Source organism: Meles meles, chromosome 1, assembly GCF_922984935.1.
Source record: "Meles meles chromosome 1, mMelMel3.1 paternal haplotype, whole genome shotgun sequence".
NCBI classification, from domain to species: Eukaryota; Metazoa; Chordata; class Mammalia; order Carnivora; family Mustelidae; genus Meles; species Meles meles.
The window spans coordinates 180,837,990-180,863,352 of NC_060066.1; the positions used below are offsets into that span (position 1 = coordinate 180,837,990).

Sequence of the window (25,363 nt, forward strand, 5' to 3'; positions counted from 1 at the left end):
ATAACTTACAAATGAGCTACATCAGAGAGTCGGCACTGGAGTGCCCGCTACAGTGTATGGATGAGCAATTAGTCTTAGCCAGAAAAGGAGCAACCACCAATACAGGACTAGATCACTATCAATTAAGAGAAAGCCCTATCCTTTTCAATTATCCTATTTCTTATAACATACCAAAAAAAAAAAAAGCTAGAGGGGCACCTGGGCGGCTCAGTGGGTTAAAGCCTCTGCCTTCGGCTCAGGTCATGATCCTAGGGATCATGGGATCGAGCCCCGCATCAGGCTCTCTGCTCAGCAGGGAGCCTGCTTCCTCCTCTCTCTCTGCCTGCCTCTCTTCCTACTTGTGATATCACTCTCTGTCAAATAAATAAATAAAATCTTTAAAAAAAAAAAGCTAGAAAACAGAAAAGTAAAAGTAAATCATACTCCTTCTTATTCTAAGTCTCACCTGTCAAAACCTTGCAAAGGGAGGATATGAAATTAGTTAAATTAGTTAAATTGGATATGAAATAGTTAAATTGGATATGAAATTTAACTTTCAAATTAGTATTTTTTAAAAGATTTTATTTATTTCTTTGAGAGAGAGAGAATGTTCTCTGGCCTTTTTTTTTCCTTTGTTATGTTATGCTAGGGAATAGGATGATTGAAAAGGATAAGACTTTCTCTTAATTGGTAGAGATCTAGTCCTGTGTTGGTGGTTATTGTTGCTCCTTTTGTGACTAAGACTAATTGCTCATCCATATACTCTGCAGCTTACTGCTTTCTCTTTTAATTCAGAGTACTGAGTTGTGGCTATTTTGCCTATTACTCTGGGAATCCTCACAAAGACTCAGTCTCTGTGTCTTGGCTCAGAACCATCTCCCTCCTCCACAATACCAAAGCAAACTTTACCCAGAAAGCTAGTGTTGTGCTTACACTGTACCTGTGCTATTAAGGATAGGATTCAAAGTAAAGGATTCACAGCTGAAAGTGGAGTCTACACTCAAAGACTAAAAACTTGGATTAACTCTCATTAGGAGTTGTCTTACCTACCTTCACCTACCAAAGACTGGTAGGTGAAAAGAATTCTGTACCTTGTGGCAGATTCTTCCTGATCTACCCTACCAAGAGTCAAACCCAGGTGCCACGCTAATCAAAGTCCATCCTCTTAATCCATATCAAAAAACCTTTGCTTATCTATATGTATGTGTATATATATACACACATACATAAACAAGAACTTTGACCCATACCTCAAGCATATCAAAAACAGACAAAAATTAAATGGATCATGAATCAAACTATAAAATCTAAAAGTATAAAACTTCAGAAGAAAATACAAGAGTCAATTTTTGTTACTTTGAGAGTTCTTAGATAAGATACAAAACATAAGTTTAAAAAGAACAAATTTATAAATTAGACTTTATCAAATTTAAAAACTACTACTCATGGGGCGCCTGGGTGGCTCAGTGGATTGGGCCGCTGCCTTCGGCTCGGGTCATGATCTCGGGGTCCTGGGATCGAGCCCCGCATCGGGCTCTCTGCTCTGCAGGGAGCCTGCTTCCTCCTCTCTCTCTGCCTGCCTCTCTGCCTACTTGTGATCTCTCTCTCTCTGTCAAATAAATAAATAAAAAATCTTAAAAAAAAAACAAACTACTACTCATAAAAGGATACTGTTAAAAAATGAAAACAAGGGGCGCCTGGGTGGCTCAGTGGGTTGGGCCTCTGCTTTCCGCTCAGGTCATGATCCCGGAGTCCTGGGATCAAGTCCCTCATCGGGCTCTCTGCCCGGCGGGGGCCTGCTTCCCTCTCTCTCTCTCTCTCTTCCTGCCTCTCTGCCTACTTGTGATCTCTCTCTCTGTCAAATAAATAAATAAAATCTTAAAAAAAAAATGAAAACAAATCACACACAAGGAAAAAATACTTGCAAAACACATGTGAGAAAGGACTGGCATTCAGTATATAGAGAGATCTTTGAAAATTCAGTAAGAAAACACATAAGCCAATAAAAAACATGAGCGAAAAACTGAATAGACACTTAAACAAGAGGCAATTATGGCAAATGAACACACAAAACCATTCTCAACATCATTTATCATTAGGGAAACAAAAATTAAAATCAAATGAGAGGTGTAAAAAAAAAAAATCAAATGAGAGGCAAAAACAAAAACAAAACCCCACAGCTGCAAGCTAACATCCCCCCACAGAAACAATTGAAAAAGCATACAGAAAATGTCAGAACCACCTTTGTCAGAATTCTGGGAAATAGTCAAAAGTTTACAGCCAAGAAAATGCTGAACCAAGAAGTCAACCTGAAAATAGTAGGAAAGCGGGGCACCTGGTTGGCTCCACTGGTTGGGTGTTGGGACTCTTGGTTTCGGCTTGGTTTCGGCTCAGGTCATGATCTCAAGGTTAAGGGATCCAGCCCTACTTTGGGCTCTGCACTCACCAGGAAGGCTGCTCTAGATTCTCTCTCCTTTTCTGTCTCCCTCTACCCCTCTACCCTGCTCATGTGCACACATGTGCTCACTTTCTAAAATAAATCAATAAATCTTTTTAAAAAAATAATAGTAGGACAGCTTTGCAGCATTTTCGCTTGCCCTTGCCCACCCACTCCTAGATACAGTCTGCAGATGTCAACTGGTGTTTCCAGTGCAGGACCCTGACCCCTGGTTCTAAAAGGAACACAACAGACCTTGTTTGCAAATTATTGTTTGTATCTATTCCAACTTGTCTGGGGCTACCTGAAGGACTGACTCAAGGCGTACCTTTATTTCACCTAACTCTGAATCTGCTCATGATGGAAAAGCAGAAGGCATTGCTCAAAAACACTGTGAAAAGATCCAACCACCCACAGCGACCTGGGCCAAAAGATTATAAATGAGACATAAAATAAACTGCCTAAAATCTGGGAGGAAAAGAGAAGAATTTCTTTGGGAAATTAGGGCAATTAAAAATACCTGTGTATATAGGATAACTCAGAAAACCCAAGGCAGGGACACTTGGCTGGCTCAGCAGTAAGAGCATGGGCTTTTGATCTCAGGATCCTGAGTTTAAGCCCCATGTTAGGTGTAGAGATTAAATAAATAAAGTGGGGGGGGGGGAGCCCTGGGCAAAATGAATGCTCAGGGAAGACCTCAAAAGATTTTAAGCTTTCATCTCAGTCTGATCTCTAGTCTGGCTAAGCACAGAGTCCACCTGCAAAAACCCTGGAGGAGATATGTTTGTTTAGCTCCTGGTGATCAAGGATGTCTCCATCAAAACACAAGCTAAGAACAGAGACTTCAGCACCACACAGAGCAAGGAATTCAATTTCTGGGGGGCGGGGGAGTTGGGAAAACTCACTAGATAAATGGACAACTACAGCCTTCAACAATCAAAAACAACAAACTTAGAGAAAGGGGAGAAGGTGATTTTTAGAGTTACCAACATTCAAATGTCCATTTTCAGCAACAATAACAAAAGCACAAGACATACAAAGAAATGAAGAAGTATGGCCCATTCAAACAATCAAAATAAATTAACAGAAACCATGCCTGAGGAAGCCCAGCATTAGACCTAATAGTAAACTTTAAATGCCTGTCTATGCTCAAATTGTACAAATGAAAATCCAAAAAAAAGCGCATGAAAGAAAAACAAGGTTGCATTTATAAGACACTCAAGGAAAGATAATGTGAGCCAAGGATTTTTGCATCCAGGATAACTAACCTTCAATGTAAAAGGCACAGGCAAACTGTTATCAATATAAAATAACTCTGAATATTCTTCCAATAAGTCCCTCCTAAGGAATCTACTAGAGAAGAAGATTCATGCAATCAAAATAACTAAAGTGATATTACTATGGTGATTAGCATTAAATATACAGTCATTTGTAGAATAAATAAATGTACATTAAAAGGGAGAGTACAGTACATAATGACTATATAATTTGCAAGGGTAGATATAGGTCAACCACAAAATGGAAAGGGGAAGATAGAAACAGCTTATTCAAAATAACTTAAGAGTTCTCATTAATCATCATTGGTGATAGTATATTAGTAATGCCATTAGGGACACATATTTAATATATGACAAAGTAAATGAATAATTCCTGGATATTCTAATTGCTGGTTCAAAACCCTCTCAGGAGCTTCCCGGGTATAATCTGAAACAGACCCCTGTACTCAGAGAGCAGGGAGAGGCAAAAGAGACAGAGAACTCCAAGTTGGTAGGTGGCAGCGTTATTAAGCAAAGGGAACGTACATACAAGGCTTGTCTTGGGAGCAACAAGATAAATGGATCCGGACACCGGGCCGCCAGATCTTGGTTTATAGAGGCTTTAACTAGGTGCGGTCACGTGTACCATGCAGGTGTTTTCAACACGACATCACTATCTCAAGGCTATGTCCTTGGAGCTGCCTGTGGGATCAGGAAAGGCAAGAGGAACCCATTCCTAAGGACAGAAGGTTGGGGGTAAGGAACCTCCCAGAACCCAGGTCCAGCTCACAGGTCAACCAGTCACATCTTTTTGATGACATTTCCCAAGACTCAATTCTTTCACCCCCTGAATCTTTGGAAATATTATTCTTGGTACAGAGGAGAAGAAATACTAATGTAATATACAGGAGATTAAGTTTAAAAAAAAGAAATCTCTGTAGTTCTTTGCAAATATACCGTTAACTGACAACATAGTTATGTATTTCTTAACTGCACTCACTGAAAAGCTGTAGAAACAACGACCAACATAATAGCAGGGTCCTGAGATGGAGACTTGCCCTGTGTCTGGCTACGCACTCAGAGGGTATTCTGCTTCTATCCCTCTCCCTCTGCCCCTCCCCCTCAAATAAATATGCAAATCCTAAAAAACAAAACCAACAAACAAACAAAATCCTATTAGGATCAGCTCCAAAAGCCTAAGGAATGAACAATGCTCTTTTCTAGACAACAAGACAATCTGAGCTTCAATTAGTACAAGAACACTTTACATATGGGTTGAAACACAAATATATTTAAGTGTATAACCACACTGATAATAAGAAACTAATTAACTGGTCGCCTTCTGAAGATGACAGGGAACCAATTTGCTATCTTAAAATTTTAAAAGAAAGAATCAAGTCTTTCTTAGATGTACTATACCACTGAGAACTAAATAATACACGAAGGGAAGCATCTCCTTAAAATGTTATTCCATATAGTGATCGAAAATAAAATGACAGAATTGCATCACCATTTTGCAACTCCCAACTACTGAATATTGGCAATGAGCATCAACAACTGCTAAAATCAAAGAGCAAACATCAGTTATTATTACATGCCTCCTGTTGAAAGACCACACAAACATCCATAATCTTGCCAAAGGAATTGAACCTAAGGCGGATGAAGACTATATCCAGCTGCAAACTGCAAGAAATACAAAGGACAAAGAAACATTCTAAAATACATCTAAGTATGCAAAGCTACACTGTGGGAAACTCCATATGTCAAACACCTCGGGGGTTTTCAACATATAAATTTTAAGGAAAAGGAAGAGATGGAAGAGAAACCAACAGATTAAAAAAGATTTTACCATATCTAGATTTTTTAAATGGGCAAGACTAAATTGTAATGTTTTAGATGCAAACTTACAAGGAAATTATTACTTTGTAAGTCAGGACAGTGATTACTTTTGGAGGTAAGGTGGGGCTGTGATTGAGGTTGGACACAGGGAGAGGAATTTCTAGAATGGCTGGCAAAATCTTTTTTTTTTTTTTTTAAGATTTTATTTATTTATTTGACAGAGACACAGCGAGAGAGGGAACACAAGCAGGGGCAGTGGGAGAGGGAGGAGGAGGCTTACCACCGAGCAGAGGCTCAAACCCAAGACCCTGGGATCATGACCTGAGCTAAAGGCAGACACTTAATGACTGAGCCACCCAGGCGCCCCCAAAATCATTTTTCTTAACTTGGGTAGTGGAGTGGTTGTAAGGGTGCTCATTTCATAATAATTCATTAAGCTATACATTTGTTTTGAATGCTTTTCTGTACTTGTTATATTTTACAATAAAAAGGCTAAAAAGAAAAAAGGAAAGAAGAAAAATAATCACAAAACAAGTAGCCTGCTACAAAAGTAAGGGTATATTCTGCTACACATGAAGTTAGAGCAGTAACAAAAAACAAGCACTATAAAAAACACAAACATTTAGTGAGATCCAATACAAATGAGAAATTCTAAATCTTGATTTAACAATGAAAACAACACGACACAATAGACACTCTTATCCTATTTCATATTCAAACTTACTAAGCTACTGGGAGAATTCAAACTTAGTCCAAAGCATGCTTTTCCTCCATGTTATATTTAAATGACACTAATAAAGAATTTGTAACAATCAATAAGAAAAATAAAAAACAGTCTATAGAAAAGAAAGTATGTGGATAAGGAAGTCACAAGACAAAAAAAATCCAAATAATAGATATAAGGGAAAAATCTAAATAACTTATATAATTCACTAGCAATTAGGGAAATATATTTAAAACACTGACATGCCAAATAAACCTAACAAATTACCAAAAAAGTAATAACCTGATAACACCAAGAGTTGGCAAAGACAGAGAAACATCAGTGGCCAAAGTGTAAATTGGTACAATCACTGTAGAAAGTAATTTGGCAAAAATATCCACTAAGAAAAACTCCTACATATATGCACAAGGAAATAAGCACAAGGATATTTACTGCAGCACTGTAATAGGGAAAATGAAAATGACCTAAGGGTCCATTATTATAAGAATGAGTAAACTCATTTATTCATTAAAAATTAAAAATTAATGAAACTGGGGGCGCCTGGGTGGCTCAGTCGTTAAGCATTTGCCTTCAGCTCAGGTCATGATCCCAGGGTCCTAGGATCGAGCCCCACATCAGATGCCTGCTCGGTGGGAAGCTTGCTTCTCCCTCTCTTACTCCCCCTGCTTGAGTTCCCTCTCTCGCTGTGTCTCTGTCAAATAAATAAAATCTTAAAAAAAAAATTAATGAAACGGATTTAAATATATTAACATAGATCAAGGTTAGCAAACTTCAGCTGGCAGGCCAAATCCTAACCATAGCCTGTATATGTCCAGCCAAGAAGTTAAAAGTAGGGGCAGCCTGGGTGGCTCAGTGGGTTAAGCCTCTGCCTTGGGCTCAGGTCATGATCTTGGGATCCTGGGATCAAGCCCCACATCGGGCTCTCTACTGAAGAGGGAGCCTGCTTCCCCCTCTCTCTCTGCCTGCCTCTGCCTACTTGTGATCTCTCTCTCTGTCAAATAAATAAATAAAATCCTAAAAAAAAAAAAAGTTAAAAGTAGTTTTTACATCTGTAAATGGTTGGAAAACAAATCAAAGAACAATATTTCATCAAATATTTTCAATATGAAGAATTTGAAAGTTATATAAAATTCCAATTTCAACGTCTATATTATAGGAACATAGTGCAGTTACCTATTTACCGATTATATATTTACCTAATATCATATAGCTGCTGTCGTGCTACGAAAGGAATGAGTAGTTAAGAAAGAGACAGTGTAACAAAGTCTAAAATATTTATTATCAGGCCCTATAAGGAAAAAGTTTGTTGATTCACGATATACATAATTTTCAAAAACAATGATGAGTGAAAAAAAGTAAGAGTGAAAGGATAGATACAGTAACACATAATTTATATAAAATTTAAAAACAAATACTGCTACATCTTACTTATAAATATCTTTTGTAATGGATTTTTCCCCCCACTTGTGTAGTATCAAATACACACCACTTTCAGGATAGTGGTTTCCTCCTAGAGGAGGGAAGGGATGCTAACAGTAACTATTTACTTCTTTAAAATCTGAAACGGGGCACCTGGCTGGCTCTGTCAGTGGAGCATGCAATTCTTGATCTCAGGGTTGTGAGTTTGAGATCCACATTGAGTGGAAAGATGACTTAAAAGTAAAATTAAAAATAAATAAAATAAAAGGGGTTCCTCGCTAGCTCAGTCGGTTAAGTGTCTGCCTTCATTTTGGGTTGTGATTCTGGGAGGTCCTGGGATTGGGCCCCATGTTCGGTACCCTGCTCAGCAGGGAGTCTGCTTCTCCCTCTCCTTCTGCCCTTCCACCCACACTCGTCCACACGCTCTCGCTCTCTTGCTTTCTCTCAAATAAATAAAACATTTTTTAAAAAGTGAAAAACAGTCTGCCAAAGGGGAGAAAATACCTTCAAATCATATATCTGATAAGAGTCTAGTATCCGGAATAAATATAGAACTCTCAACATCTCAACAACAAACAAACGAATTTTTAAATGGGCAAATAAAAAAATAAATTAAGGGGCGCCTGGGTGGCTCAGTGGGTTAAAGCCTCTGCCTTCGGCTCAGGTCATGATCCCAGGGTCCTGGGATCGAGCCCCACATCGGGCTCTCTGCTCCGCGGGGAGCCTGGTTCCTCCTCTCTCTCTCTGCCTGCCTGTCTGCCTAGTTGTGATTTCTCTCTGTCAAATAAATAAAATATAAATAAATAAATAAAATAAAAATGGGCAAAGAACTGAGTAAACATTTCTATAACAAAGATTAAGCATACAAAAAGATGTTCAACATCATTGACCTATAGGGAGATGCAAATCAAAAAGCACAACGAGGGGCGCCTGGCTGGCTCAGTCAGAAGAGCATGAGATTCTTGATCTTGGAGTCATGAGTTTGAGCCACACATTGGGTGTTGAAATTACATACATATATACATACGCAAGCACAATGAGGGCACCTGGTTGGATCAGAAGGTGGAACGTGAGGTTCTTGATCTCAGAGTTGTAAATTTAAGCCTATGTTGGGTATAGAGATTATTTAACATAAAATCTTTAAATTTTTTTAAATTTTAATTTAAACTTTTTTTTTTTTAAAGATTTTATTTATTTATTTGACAGACAGAGATCACAATTAGGCAGAGAAGCAGGCAGAAAGAGAGAGAGGAGGAAGCAGGCTCCCCGCGGAGCAGAGAGCCCGATGTGGGGCTCGATCCCAGGACCCTGGGATCATGACCTGAGCCGAAGGCAGAGGCTTTCACCCACTGAGCCACCCAGGCACCCCCAGATGGCTAAAAATTTTATTAGAATGTGAAAATAACAAGTGTTAGAAAGTCATGGCCAAACTGGAACCCTTGTACATTGCTGGTGGCAATATTAAAATGGTACAGCCACCATGAAAAACAGTTCGGCAATTTCTCATAAACTTAAACATAAAACTCCTATATGCTCCAACCATTCCACTCCTGTCTATATCACAAAAAAACCTGGGAAAACAGGTATTCAAACAAAAACTTATACACAAATGTTCATAGTAGCTTCCTAGTAGTTCATCTCAATCACCAAAAGGTAGAAACAACCCAAATGTCCACCAGTTGATGACAAACAAAATGTGGCACATCCATACAATGAAATATACTCAGCCATAAATAGAAATGAGGTACTGATCCTTGCCACTGTATGGCTAAATCTCAAAAACATTATGCTGAGTGAAAGAAGCGAGACATAAAAAGGCACATATTGTATGATTCCATTTATATGAAATGTCCAGAGTCCACAGTAACAGAAAATGAATTAGTGGTTGCCAAAGACTGGGGGGAGGAAGAAACAGGGAGTAACAAACTTAATAGATAGATTTCCTTCCGGGGTTATGAAAATGTGCTGGAATTAGGGGCACCTGGTGGTTCAGTCAGTTAAGCTTCTGCCTTTGCCTCAGGTCATGATCCCAGGGTCCTAGGATTGAGCCAGTGTTGGGCTCCCTGCTCAGCAGGGAGTCTGCCTGTCACTCTCCCTCTGCCCCCTGCTAATGCTCTCTCTCAAATAAATAAATAAAATCTTTTAAAATTATGTTTTGGATTTAGTGATAATGGTTCCACAACATTTTAATGTAGTAAATGTCACGAATTTTATGTTAAGCATATGTTACTGTAACTTAAAAAGTCAAAGAATATGTGGAGGTGGGCTGTCTAGGACCATGCTTCCTTCCAGGAGCCTATTATACTGAGAACAGCTGAAACCCAGTCACTTTTCTCTCCGGCATCTCTTTGGCTTCTTCTGGCTTTTTCCCCTCTTCCCCATGGCTCACGGACAAAGTGAGAAATGCCTGAGGACAGCCTTCTCTAGCCACCAAGACTGAAGGAGTACAGAGGTTGGCAGTGACTAGTCCTGCCAGAGGCTGAGGAAAACAAGCTTTTCCAGATCTCCTAGATATTCTTAGAAAAAGGCCTTTAGGGCGCCTGGGTGGCTCAGTGGGTTAAGCCGCTGCCTTCGGCTCAGGTCATGATCTCAGAGTCCTGGGATCGAGTCCCGCATCGGGCTCTCTGCTCAGCAGGGAGCCTGCTTCCCTCTCTCTCTCTCTGCCTGCCTCTCTGTCTACTTGTGATCTCTGTCAAATAAATAAATAAAAATCTAAAAAAAAAAAAAGAAAAAAAAGAAAAAGGCCTTTACTTGAATTCAAAATGGTTATTACCCAAAACTCTGTGGACCTACAAGAAATGAAAGGAGACTATAGTCCTAGGCTGTCTATACCCAAAATAAGAGGATTTCTATATAGTTCTAGACGAGGACTATATTGTGGTTTGAAGCCTTAGCAGGGACTAGCTACTTGTTGACCAAACATGATCCACCTTCCTCTTGGGCACAACTAGATTATTTCCCAACCCTTTAGCAGTTAGGCACGGCCCTGTGATTGAATTCTGGCAATGCAAGATGGGTGGAAGTAATTAATCATTTCCAGACCAGGTCCATCAAAGCTTCCCACGAGATTCCCCTACCTGCTCCAGATGACCTTGGAAGTGATGTGCAGAAAATGGTAGAGTTTAGATTCTTTTGAGTGTATCTGTTATAGCAACTAGTGTTCTTTAATATAAAAGACTACTAACATGAGTGCTACTAATAAAATGTCCCCTTCTCTTATTGGTCAAAGGCAGGACTCAGATGTTCCTGGGTCACCTGAACAAAACCATCTTGAAACCATCTTGAACAAAACACGTTTGAAAAAGCAGGGACGCCTGGGTGGCTCAGTGGGTTAAGCCTCTGCCTTCGGCTCAGGTCATGATCTCAGGATCCTGGCATCGAGCCTGCTTCCCTTCCTCTCTCTCTCTGTCTGCCTCTCTGCCTACTTGTGATCTCTGTCAAATAAATAAATAAAATAAAATAAAAAAAACACGTTTGAAATAGCTTACGGACTTTTTAAAAATACCAACTATTTCTATTCTCTGCTTTTTAAAACATGCCTGAAAGAGTTGTGCAAATTAGAAGGCCTGACAAGTCTATATAACCTCTGCTTTACTGAAATATACACAGAGAAACTATGTGACTTTTTAATCTCCAAAATATTAAGGGTTAAAAAATTTGTGCATCTACTACTCAGGATCACCCTTAGGAAGTACTGTTACATTAAAGTTAGCACACCTAAATGGTATCACAGAATTTTTAAATGTGGTTACGTTGGCCTGAATTTGTTCTTAATTACATTCCAAAACCTAGGGAGATTACACCATCTCCTAAGCCAGTTACTTAACAAAAAATTCATAAAAGGTTCCCAAAGGGAAAAACGCACAAATTAAAGCCTTCTTTTCAAGCTGAACAAAGTGAAAGAATAGTTCAATAAAACCAACAAATCAAAGGTCAAGACACATCTTTTTCTATTATATTTCTTTCTAAAACCAGATGAGAACACTAAAAAAATATGAATTCTATATTCACACATTCTGCGTGAACCTTAAAAATATGATGATAGTGGGGTGCCTGGGTGGCTCAGTGGGTTAAGCCTCTGCCGAAGCTCAGTCATCTCAGGGTCCTGGAATCAAGCCTTGCATCGGGCTCTCTGCTCAGCAGGGAGCCTGCTTCACCCTCTCTCTCTGTCTGCCTCTCTGTCTACTTGTGATCTCTCTCTCTCTCTCTCTGTCAAATAAATAAATAAAACCTTAAAATATAAATATATATATATATATGATGATAGTTTCTTGATATCAGGCTTTTAATAAGTGTTTATGTGGATTAATTTAATAAATCCTCACAAAAACACTATGAAATAGATAATAATATCATCTGCTATATATAAGGGACAATTAAGGCTTGGAGAACTTAAGTAACTTATCTCAGGTCACAAAGCTGGGATTTGAAGTCAGAAAATGACTCAGTCTTAATCATTACAAATTCATTCAGAAATATTTATTGAGTATCTTCTACATACAATTCTAGAAGCTAGAGATACAGCAGTATAGTAGATACAGTGTGGTAGATACAAATCCCTGCCCTCAGGAACCATATATTCTAATGTGGAAGAATGATAATAAACAACAAATATCTGACAATACCAGGTAAATAAAAGAAATGAAAAAAAAGAAGAGGTAAAGGCAATAACTGTTACTTTAAAAAGACTAGTCAAGAAAGGGCTCTTTGAGGAGGTGATATGTGAACAGAAACCTGAATGAACTATAGCCAATAGACAGATATATCTGGAAAAAGAACATCTCAGGTAAAGAAAACTACCAAGTGTAGAATTCTTCAAATAATAATTTTTAAAACATCCTCAGGCAGGAGCATGCTTAATATATTCAGAGACCATCAAAGTGTCAGTATGACTACCTCTTGAACAAGAGGAAGAGTGGAAGTAAATTAGTGAAGGCCAAGAGGCAGATCATGCAGAATCTTATAGGACAAAGCAAGCTTTCCATTGTAATGGAAAACCATCACAGGGTTTTGAATTAGGGGGTGACAAACTCTGATTTAAGCTTTAACAGGACAATACCGATCTTTGTGTATACAAATATACAAAATATCACCGGGTGGGGAGAAGTAGGAACATAATCAGACCAGTGAGGAGACTTTTACAGTAATCCAAATGAATGATAACAGAGGCTAAGATTAGGGTAGCAGCAAAGCTAGTGGGGAAAAGTCTCATGCAATTTTAAGGTAGCAGCAACCAGACCTGATGGACTGATGTGGAATATGAAGTTAAGAAAAGAATCAAAGACAACTTCCAAGTTCTGATTTGAGTAAATGAGAGAATAGTAGTGCCATTTATTGACATGGGAAAGACTGGAAAGAAACAGAATGGGAGTAAAAAAATCAAGAATTCAGTTTTATACACATTAAGTTTGAGATCTATTGACTATCCAAATGAAAACAGACATAGGCACAGACAACTGAAATTAAGAGTCTAGAGCTCAAAAGAAAGGTCATGGGGAGTCTGGGTGGCTCAGAGGGTTAAAGCCTCTGCCTTTGGCTCAGGTCGTGATCTCAGGGTCCTGGGATCAAGCCCCACATTGGGCTCTCTGCTCAGCGGGGAGCCTGCTTCCCCCTCTCTCTCTGCCTGCCTCTCCGCCTACTTGTGATCTCTGTCTGTCAAATAAATGAAAGAAAGAAAGAAAGAAAGATCATGATTAGATAAATAAATGTGGGAATCATCAGCACACAGATGGAATTTTAAGCAGTACAATCTGATGAGATCATATCAAAAGGGAGAACAGACTGTAAAAGCAGACTGAACCTTCCCAAGCACCACTGAGATAGGAAGAAAACCAAGAGAGCAAGGTCCCAGAAGCCAAATGATAGAGTGATCAACAGTGTCAAATGCAAACAGGTTGAGTGAGATGAAGAATGGAAATTAGCCACTGTGTTTAGCCACGGTGCCCTTGACATAAGCATTTCAGTGGAATAATGGAGACAATTGGAGACAATTGTCTCCATTATTATTGGAGTCGGTTCAATAAAGAAGGAGGAGAAAGGGGCGCCTGGGTGGCTCAGTCATTGAGGCTCTGCCTTCGGCTCAGGTCATGATCCCAGGGTCCTGGGATGGAGCCACGCATTGGGCTCCCTGCTCAGCAGGAAGCCTGCTTCTCCCTCTCCCACTCCCTCTGCTTGTGTTTTCTCTCTCTCGCTCGCTGTGTCTCTCTCTGTCAAATAAAAAAATTCTTAAAAAAAAAAAAAAAGAATGAGGAGAGAGGAAATGAAAGCAAAGATACAGACAACTCTTCAAGTAGTTATAAGGAGGAGCACTCTCCTACTTGTGGTCAATTATTTCATATCACTTGCTCTTTTGCCTGAATTACTGCAAAAAGCCTCCTAACTGGTCTTTGTTTCCACATACCCATTCAGTCCCAGTACTGTAGCCAAACAGACTGGATTAAAATTAATGTTAGTTCACATGATTCTTCTACTCAAAACTTTCCAATGGCTTCCCATCTCATTGAATGTAAAAGCTGAAATCCTTGCAACTGCCTACAAGACCCTTCACAAACTACAAACTCTCCACAATCCAGCACTTCTCTCCACCTTACCCCCTCTGAGCTCATCTACTACTCACTCCACTCCAGCCACACTGGCCTCCTCCTGCTCCTCAAATACAAATTTTAAAAGTGGAGCCATACTTCTGGCAGAAGGTACTTCCTATTCTCTCTACCAAGTATGCCTTTCCTCAGATTATCTAAATGCCTCTGTCTCTTACAACCTTCAGGTCTTTACTCAAATATCCCATTCCAACAGGATGTCTTTCCTGATGCTATTTAAAACCATAACCCCTCAACAAAATGAATGTAGAGGGAACATACCTTAACATAATAAAGCTCATTTATGAAAAACCGGTAGCGAACATCATACTTAATGGTAAAAAACTGAAAGCATTTCCTTTAAGATCAGGAACAAGATAAACATGACCACCCTCACTTTTATTTAACATAGTACTGGAAGTAATACCTGTAGCAATCAGACAACAAAAAGAAATAAAAGGCATCCAAACAGTAAGAAGGAAGTAAAACTGTTACTATTTGCAAATGACATGATACTGTATATAGAAAACTCTAAAGATTCCACAAAAAAAACTATGAGAACTAATAAATGAATGCAGTAAAGTTAAAGATACAAAATTCATATTCAGAAACCTGTTATTTTTTATACACTAATAACAAAGTAGCAGAAAGAGAAACTAAGAAAATAATCGCATTTATAGTTGTTCCAAAAAGAATAAAATACCTAGAAATATATTTAACCAAGGAAGTGAAAGATCTATACTCTGAAAACTATAAGCCTCTGATGAAAGAAACTGAAGACAACACAAACAAATGGAAAGATACATTACACGCATGGACTGGAAGAATTTATATTGTTAAAATATCCATGGAATCCGTATCAAAATACCAACAGCATTTTTCATGGAACTAAAACAAATAATCCCCAAATTCATACAGAATCACAAAAGACCTCAAATAATCAATGCAGTTTTAAGAAAGAAGAACAGGGGCGCCTGGGTGGCTCAGTGGATTAAGCCGCTGCCTTCAGCTCAGGTCATGATCTCAGGGTCCTGGGATCGAGTCCCGCATCGGGCTCTCTGCTCAGCAGAGAGCCTGCTTCCCTTCCTCTCTCTCTGCCTGACTCTCTTGTGATTTCTCTCTGTCAAATAAATAAATAAAATCTTTAAAAAAAAAAAAAGGAAGAACAAAGCTGGAAGTATCACAATGCCGGATTTCAAGGTATGCTATAAAACTACAGTAATCAAAACAGTGTGGTAGTGGCACATACATCAATGGAACAGAAATAAACCCATGCTTCTATGGTCAATTAATCTAAGACAAAGGAGATAAGAATATACAACAGGGAAAAGACAGTATTTTCAATAAATGGTGCCGGGAAAACTAGACAGCTACCTGTGAAAGAATAAAACTGGACCACTTCCTTACACAATACAAAAAATAAACTCAAAATGGCTTATAGGCTTAACTGTGAGACCTGAAATCATAAAACTTGTAAAAGAAAACATAAGCAGTTATCTCTCGGACATTTGCCTTAGTAATATATTTATGGATAGGTCCCTCAGGCAAAGGAAACAGGCAAAAATAAACTTTTGGGGCTACACCAAAATAAAAAGCTTTTGTGCAACAAAGGAAACCACCAACAAAACAAAAAGGCAACCTACTAAAGGAGAGGATATTTGCAAATTATGTACCTGATAAAAGGTTAATATCCAAACTATATAAAGAACTTAACACAACTCAAAACCAAAAACAAAAAAAAAACAAAAAACAATCTGATTAAAAAATAGTCAGATGGGGCACTTGGCTGGCTCAATACATGGAGGGTATGACTCTTGATCTTGGGGTTGTAAGTTCAAGCCCCATACTGGGTATAGCAATTACTTGAAAAAAAAATGGGCAAAGAACTTGAATAGGCATTTTTCCAAATTCGACATACAGATGACCGACCAACAGACACATAAGAAGATGCTCAACATCACTAATCATCAGGGAAATGCGTATCAAAACCATGATGAGATATCACCTTACACCAATACAAATGGCTAGTGTCAAAAAAGACAAGAAATAACTATTTTTTTAAAGATTTTATTTATTTATTTGACAGACAGAGATCACAAGTAGGCAGAGAGGCAGGCAGAGAGAGAGAGGAGGAAGCAGGCTCCCCGCTAAGCAGAGAGCCCGATGCGGGGCTCAATCCCAAGACCCTGGGATCATGACCTGAGCCGAAGGCAGAGGCTTTAACCCACTGAGCCACCCAGGCGCCCCAAGAAATAACAATTTTTGGCGAAGATATAGAGAAAAGGGAACCCTCATGCGTTATTAATGTGAATGTAAACTGGTATAACCACTGTGGAAAACAGCATGGAGGTTCCTCAAAAAATTAAAAATAGAAATACAACACAACTCAGTCATTCCATTATTGGGTACTTACCCAAAGAAACGGAAAACGCTAATCTGAAAAGACGTACGCACCGTTATTTTTACTGCAGTGTTATTTACAATAGCCACAATATAAAAGCAGCTCTTGATTTCAGTTCAGGTCATGAGCTCAAGGTACTGGGATCGAGCCCCAAGTCAGGCTCCATGCTCAATGGGAAGTCTGCTTCAGGATTATCTCTATCCCTGTGCCCTTCCTCCTACTCACTTGCACATTGTCTGTCTCTCTCTCTCTCAAATAAATGAATGAATCTTTTAAAAAATTAAAACCAGGGACACCTGAATGGCTCAGTGGACTAACCACCCAGCTCCTAATTTCAGCTCAAGCATGATCTCAGGATCATGAGATGGAGCCACACTGAGCTCTGCAGTGGGCATGGAGCCTGCTTAAGATTCTTTCTCTCCTTTTCCCTCTGCCCCACCCCCACTCTCTCGTGTTCTCTCTCTCTCTCTCTCTCAAAAATTAAATAAAACCATAATCCTCCATCATTCTTTATCCCCCTTCCCTACTTTATTTTTTCATAGTATTTATCCCCATATAACATACAACATATTTTATTTTATTATCTGATATTCCCTCTACTATCACTTCTCAGCTTTTGGCTAAGATCAAGTGTGACATTACCTCTACTAGAATAGAAACTTCATGAAAGCAGGGTTTGTGGTCTGCCTTTTCCACTCCTGTAATCCAAGAGTATTCAAAACAGACAAAAAATTGTTGAATCAAAGAATGAATGAAAGGGGCGCCTGGGTGGCTCAGTGGGTTAAGCTTCTGCCTGCAGCTCTGGTCATGATCTCAAGGTCTGGAATCCAGCCCCATGTCAGGCTCCCTGCTCAATAGAAATCTGATTTTCCTTCTCCCTCTGGCCCGCCCCTCCCCACCCTTGTGCGCATGCACTCTCTCTCAAATAATTTTTTTAAAAGAATGAATGAAAGAAGCAGGAGTGTAAGATTAATATTTTTTTTAGAATGGAAAGTATTATAGCCATGTTTGTATATTGATGACAACAACATACACAACATGCAACAGAAAAGCAAAACTAGTGATTAATTTTAAGAATAAAACTCTTAATTGATGTAGAGGTTGGCCTTGATAGAAGTAGAAAGAGATTATCCACAGCGATAGGACAGAAGGCATAAAATGTGGGTACAGATCGAGGTAGGTTGGGTAACTTATAATGGGAGCTTGTGGAAGTTCTCTTCTGATTATTTTTCCCCCTCAGTTAAATAGGAAATAAGGACATCAACAGACAGTAAAGAGGACAGAGTGTTGGAGGTTTGTGGAGAAAAATTAAACTATCATTTAAGAGTGAAAGGACTCAGGGCACCTGGGAGGCTCAGTTGGTTAAACAGCCAACTCTTGGTTTCGTCTCAGGTCATGATCTCATGGGTTGTGGGATGGAGCCCAAATGGGGCTCCCTCCTCAGTGGGGAGTCTGTTTGAAGATTCTTTCCCTCTGCCCCTCCCCCTACTCACACTCTGTCCCTAAAATAAATAAATAAATCTTTTAAAAAGGACTAGGGAAGGGGTGCCTGGGTGGCTCAGCCAATTAAAGCCTCCAACTCTTGATTTTAGCTCAGGTCATGATCTCAGGGTTATGAGATCAGCCCAGAATTGATTCAGCTCTGTGCTGGGTGTGGAGCCTTCTTAAGATTCTCTTTCTCTCTCTCTCTCTCTCTCTTTCTCTCTCTCTCCCCCTCTGCCCCTCCCCACGCCTCTAAAGAAAAACAACAACAACAAAAAACAGTGAATAGACTAGGAAAATGTCATAGAACTGAGGAGTGGCAGTCCTAACAGACTCTTTGAGGTTCCTGATCACAAACTAAGATGTCAATATGGTCATTTTTTTCTCCAACCACATTCAGTTACTTAAACACAGGTACAAAATAGGTAAAGTTGGTGTAATGATGTTTGGAATTTAGTCAAGTCTCAGTGTTGGTGCAAGGATAGCTGGAATTTACTTGTGGATAAGTCACATATGACAGAAAGGGAAAATGGCAAAGAAACTGAAGGTACACGCACAGGAAAGATCATGATAGTCCATGAAATGTTAAGTTGACAAAGGAGGAAAGTACAAGCATTGGGTGACTGACAATAAAAAGATGGTTAAAAAAAAAAAAAATGGTTAGAAATTCCAAAGACCTTGAACAATTTTTGAAGAGGAAATTCTAAAAGGAGTGTGAGGGGTGCCTCGGTGGCTCAGTCATTAGGCATCTACCTTCAGCTCGGGTCACGATCCTAGCTAGGGCCTAGGATGGAGCCCCACGTGGGGCTACTTGCTCTGCAGGAAGCCTGCTTCTCCCTCTTCCACTACCCCTGCTTGTGTTACTTCTCTCACTGTGCCTCTCTGTCAAATAAATAAAATCTTTTATAAATAAATAAAATAAAAAAGTAAAAGAAGTGTGAAATAGAAAAATAGAGATGATGTGAATGTCAGAGTGTAGCTAGCTCAAAACTAAGATTTTTAGAGGTGGGACAATTACTGGCAAAGATGAAATATACCTAATGAACATTGAAGTAGAAGGTTCAGGTTGATGTCAATTTTTTACATCAAATATTTATTATATATTCACTGTGTACATGGCTGTAGTACAGAGATGAGGAAAGAACCTTTGGGAGTTAAAAATGAGGTTCAAAACTAAAAGAAAAGGTTGTCAACTATGTCTCACTAATGATGCATTTTGTGGAAACCCTTATTCCCAATAATGTCTAGCCTCTATTCTCCCTCAAGGACTTTTTCTTCTTCACCAAGGCTAAGCCTTGATCCAACAAACTCAGTTTTCAAACCCCTTTGGGACCCCAAGTATGTGTATTAATGAAAAACAGTTAACACCTGTTGATGAAAAGTAATAATTACCAAGGTACCATAGGGATTTCATCAAGAAAATATAAAGTTTTCTTTATATTAATATAATATAAATTAATAATATAATAATATATTATTTATATTATAGTTGACAAATTTAGCAGAGAGTCATGGCAGCTAAAACCAGCAATGAAGGAAATATACTGACTGCAATATTTAGCTGCTTCTGATACTCATGTCTGTAGGTCACCATCATTAACTGGGATGAAAGCCTTTAGGCCGATCTTTAGGCTAAGGGGCATCTAGTAGAACAAAGAAAGGAAAATAAACAAGAAGCCAGCCTTTAGCTTCAATCATCCCAGGCTCTCTACCCCGACTACCTTTGATGAAATCAAATCTTCCAAAGCTAACAGGTTTTTAGGAGCTGGCCTCTCCCCATTTCACTTGTGGACAAGACAGGAAAAAGGGCTAAAAAACTTTCTACATTGAAAACTCAGAATTCTCAAATGTCCATGTCTCAATCACCATGTTGAACATTCTATCCCCCACACAGTCGCCAAAGTAATCCAACTAAAACACAAGTAAGATCATCCTGCTCCCATACTTATGGGATAACCTTTTACATAATATTAAAGACCTTCTACAATCCAGGATCCTTCAGTTTCTTAACTCACCACCTATGCTTTAAACTTGAAGCTCCTACAATACCAAACTGATTTTAGTTCCCCACACACAATATGCAGCTTCCCCTCTGTCTACTTTCTTCTCTGTGCTTTTGCCAATGTACTAACATTATAGCACAGAGGAAAGAGATGGTGCTGCTTCCCATGAAAATAATTTTGAAAATTTCTCAATGGTGCTGAGGGAATTCTAGGAACCAAAATTAAATTCCACCTTCCTTCATCCTCAAAAATGTCTCATTTCCTTTAGTTGGCTATTTCTATCATACTACCATTATTATTCAAATCACCTAAATTCAAAATATTTGAATCATTTTTCTAGTCATAAATAATTCTTAGCACCTGCTGTGAGCAAAGCCATTGACCATGCATTATGGCAGAAAAAATGATGATATAGTTCCTACCTTTAATCATTTACAACTTAAAAACAAAAATGAGAAATACAAAATATGGAAGTATAAAAGTGCTAAAACACTGATTCATTCATCTGTTCATTGAGCAAATATTTTTATTCAGATACTACTATATACCATGTAATGGGCAAAACAATGTAAATAGAAACAAGGTGAGATAAGAATTAGTATTTAAATTAAGTACCTATCTACTATGTGCTTCTAATCATTTTTTCCTTTAATCTCATAGAACCCAAGCTTTCACCTTCTGAATCACAGAAATTTGAGAACTGAAATTTCAGGAGATTTAAAGATTTATTAAGCACAATCAAGGATCCTCTTAGGTGGACCTCACATGGAAAACAACTTCAAAGAACAGTTTCTGAGGCATTTGAGTTAGACCTGGAAGCTTGAATAGAATTTCAATGGGAAGAAGCAGAGAGTTTTTCAGATGGATGACAAATTAGAATAAGTATACGAAAATACCCATTAGTAAACAAATACTTACTGACTGCCCATTACTGTACCAGTTAAAACACTAAGGGGACACAATGATGAATAAGACAGTCTCTGAGGAGTTTCTTCTCTTAAGAGACACTTAAAGCCAATTAGCATATTCATTGAGCAAGTATCTGTTTCAAGCACTACCACATATCTATGTTTCTAATAATCATTCAGACTAATAACTATGTTTCAAATACCACAGTGGGCCTTAGTTGTACAACAGTAAATGAAACAATGTGGGCCTCAGAGAATTTATAAAGCCAAGTCTTGGGAACCAAGAGAAGGGGAATCTAACTTCAATTCTTCTAATAAATAGTGGTAAGTATCAAGTAGACTTTAAATGCCAAGATCTCCAGAGTTTATTCTATAGAGACTAAGCTAATGAAGGTTTCTGAAGATAAATGAAATGAGGGGCACCAGAGTGGCTCAGTAGGTTGTGTCTGCCTTCAGCCCATGTCATAATCACAGGGTCCTAGGATCCAGCCCCAAGCTCCACTCAGTGGGAAGCCCGCCTCTAACCTCTCCCCCTCCTTTCCCACCCCACCTCATGCATGTGTGCTCTCTCTCTCTCTCTCAATTAAATAAAAAAAAAAGAAAAGAAAGAAAAGAAATGAAGTGATCATTTAACAAATATTTATCTACTACAGGAACTCAGGCAGGTAGTGAATTATAATCTTTTTTTTTTTTTTTACTAGAATGCAGAATAAACTAGAGGTTAAAACTAAAAGCAGAATAAATACAGTTAAGGTATTACAATAACCAAGACAAATTTATAAACGGTGAATTAGGGTGATGACTGTGAGAATAAAGATTTGAAAGGTGTCATGAAGGTAGAATCAGCAAAAACCTGGATAAGGAGGTCAAGCAAAAGGAGAAGTCAAAGACCATGGATACAACTTCAATTTGGATGACAAGAAAAAGGAAAGACAGGGAAAAGCACATTTCAAAGGAGAAATAATGGATTCTGTTTTAAGGATATAGCAAGCCACTGATCCATAGATCCAAGTCCAGCATCCTGTTCAGAACTTATTTCTAAATACCAGTATATTATGAAGTATAACAAGCATTACTCCATGTCATGAGAAGAGGAAAACAAAGTCGTCTGTGAGAATTTGAAATTTATTGATTAGCTAAGCTTACTCTCTGAATGAAGGTAATCCATCTGACCTCGTAACACACATGTGAAATCTTTATCTTTTCAAAATCAAATAATTACAAGTTATGGGCTTTCAAGGACACTATCAAATTATAAAAGTCACAATATTAAGATCACAAAGGCTGAGTCTATAGTGAAAACATTAAGCACAAAAGTGGAAATGTAGAGCTAAGGAAAGAGGTCAAACTTGGAAACTCAGATCACTCTACAAGGAGGTTCTGTGACACAAGGCCATGAATAAAAGACCAGAGACCCTGTTCCACATCCTAAGTACTTGCCATGAATAGGGTAGACCTGCCAAAAAACAGTATAATAAAGGAGAGAGCCAAGAAGAGAGGACATATCCTCAAGAAACTTTTAGAAGAAAAGAGAAAACAAAAAAGACACATGGGAAGCAGTCGGAGAAATAGGACTATAATGGACATAATGACAAAAGAAATGAAAATACCAAGAAGGAACACATGGGCAACAGTGACAAATAGTTCATAGAAGTCAGACAGAAATTTTGAGATAGAGAGGGACCTGGCTGGCTCAGTTGGTGTAACACGTGACTCCTGATCTAGGGGTCAGGAGTTCAAGTCCCACATTGGGCTGAGAGCTTGCTTGCTGGCTGGCTAAATAAACAAATAAAATACCTGTGAGATAGAAAAGAAGGGAAAAACAAGTAACCTTGAACTCTCTGGCGAAGCATGCAATAAGGTCAATTGAATCAAGTAAACTGAGTCAGGAAAGGATCAGAGCTTTAAATACATTTTAAAAGTTTCAAAGAGGTGGGTGCCCTGGTGGTTCAGTCGGCTCAGGTCATGATCCCAGGGTCCTGGGATTGCACCCTGCATGGGACTTCTTGCTTGGTGGGGCGCCTGCTTCTCCCTCTGCCTGCTGCTCCCCCTGCTTATGCTCACTCTCTCCCTGTATATCTATATATGTATCTATCTATTTACATATATACACACACATAATGTAAAATACTTATTTAAGTGATGGGAAAGAGGTAGGTCTAATAAAAGTCTTGAAAACATCAAGGATGAAGTTACTAGGGTCTCAAGTAGGGCTCTGCAAAAGGAAAGCTGTCACTACAGTTCTTACTACAGAATATTTTTTCTGCAAATCCTACAAGGTCAGTAACACATTCTCCTTTCACCACTTCCTACAGCTACTGGTGGCAACTTCTCCCTGATAAAACTGACCTTTATCCCCTATTTCTAAATACACCTAAGTTTGATGAATGAATTATACAAACACATCCTGTCCATTCAGAAACTCCATAAATTCTTTTACACTGCTTTCTAGCTCTGTTTTCCCATGAAGATGTTTTCAGTGGTAAACTCCCAGAAGACAGAGCCTATCCATATAAATTCAGGGCTCACGGCGCTGGATTTGGAATTGCACATATGCAAGTGTTATTTATAAGTGCGTTCTCATGAAATAGATCGTTACCAAAGAAAATCTTCAAGATTTGAACACTTTCCTACCAGACTATACAATCATAGCCAAATCGGAGAATGCTTAGAAATGACATCGTTTTTATAACTGTCAAGACAACCTCTAGGAAATAGGGTAACATTTACTATTTCATATTGATTTTCCCTACTTTACACTATTTACCCCTCTGGCTAACTCCTCGGAATCCCTTGAGTAAGCCTATTCTTTGCAGTTCATTTACTCCCAGGCTACATTCCAGCGTCCCTTCTTCACATCCAGAATCCCTGACTACAAACGTCCACAGGACCATTTTTCCAAACCCCAATTCCCCCATTTCCCATTCAACCCCAGGCCATGACTTCCATTTCTCCACTCCCCATTTTTCTGCCTTTCCAGACCTTCCTTTTCTCTCCACGAACTACAAAGTCCCCACCCCTCAAATGCCCTGGCCCAAGTCTTCCCGCCTGAGATCCCCTCCCCCACTGTTCCCATTCAGGCTCCCGCTCCCCATCCTTTCCCTCCCGGACGCCGTCTGGCCCCCGTACCTGCTCCTTGACCTCGGGCCCCGAGAGCGCGGTCCGCTCCTCCAGTAGCTGCCTCCCGGGAGGCGCCCGCCGGCGCGGCGGCAGGGGCTGGGGCTGGGGCTGGGGCAGTTCCACCGCCCGCTGAGCCCCATCCTCCCGGCGGCCGGCCGGCGGCGGCGGCTGCGGTCGGTCGCGGCAGCGGCTCCGCTTCATATCTGTGGCTGGGCCCCGCGGGCGTCAGCACTGCGACCGTCCCAGCCCCGTACGGTCCCGGGCCGCAGCGCTGCCGCGCCAACCACCGCCCGCGGCCACCATGGCCGGGCGGGCGCCCGAAGCCACCGACCCCAGCTCGCCGCTCCTCCGCGCTTTCTGGGGCCTCAAGCGCCGCGACCTCCTCGGCGCTCCTTAGAGAGGCGGCAGCATCCCCGCCGCCTCGTCTTCTCCCACCCGGCACACGCTCGGCAGGCCACCCGCCGCCGGCACTACAGCCAGCAACCAGCCGGGCCCGCCCGCCTCTGGCCCTGCCCCGCCCCTGCCCTCCCCGTCCCGCGCGCGCGCGCGCGCGAGCGCACGGGCGGCCCGCCCGCCGCCTCGGTCGCGCGCGGCCTCCCGCGCACGCGCCAAAGAACGGTCGCTGCAGACCCGCCCGTGGCCTCCCAGCTCCGAGAGTAGAACGGAAGGGGGCGGGGCTTTTGGCGCCGCTACTGCGGCTGAGGGCGCTCATTGATTCATTCATCCATTCATGAAATCGCTTGCCCCGCCAAGCTAAGCGCTAGGGATCTGAAAATGAGTTAGAACTGATTAGTGTCTTCAGGAATCTAGGGAAAGAGGGACCAGGAACAAGTAGGAAACAAAATACACAATTAACGAATGGGATACTAATGTGTGCCCTTTTATTGAGCTGTTTTCACATCACACTTTGGATGCAGGTCAGCTCATTCTCCTGTTAAAATAAGAAGACCAAGGTGAAGTGACATGCACCAGGTCACTCAGCCAACCGGTGACCAAACTCAAATTCTTGCTTTTTGTCCCTTTTCACTGTTTTCTGTTGCTTCCAGAAGGTAAGACAGGCTATGCAAAGTCCTATAAAGGAGGAAGAAATGATGGATTCCTTCTGGGAGGAAGGGGAGGACAAAAAAGGATTGTTCTGGAACAATCCTCATGACTCCCCACTGACAATGAAGTCATGTTATAGCCCAATCCAGCCTGGCCACAGCCAGTCCAGCTGT

The 25,363-nt window shown here is 40.1% G+C and overlaps 1 protein-coding gene across 11 annotated transcripts in view; it reads right to left on the reverse strand.

Annotated features, from left to right (window-relative positions):
- Window positions 1-24,661, reverse strand: part of MAST2 (microtubule associated serine/threonine kinase 2) — a 205,928-nt gene extending 181,267 nt beyond the window's left edge. For all 11 annotated transcript variants that reach the window (XM_046010796.1, XM_046010767.1, XM_046010828.1 and 8 more), the window contains exon 1: window positions 24,156-24,661. In XM_046010796.1, the coding sequence (XP_045866752.1) occupies window positions 24,156-24,347 (192 nt within the window). In that variant the 5' untranslated portion in view covers window positions 24,348-24,661. The remainder of the gene's footprint in view (window positions 1-24,155) is intronic.
- Window positions 24,662-25,363: the final 702 nt, after the last annotated feature.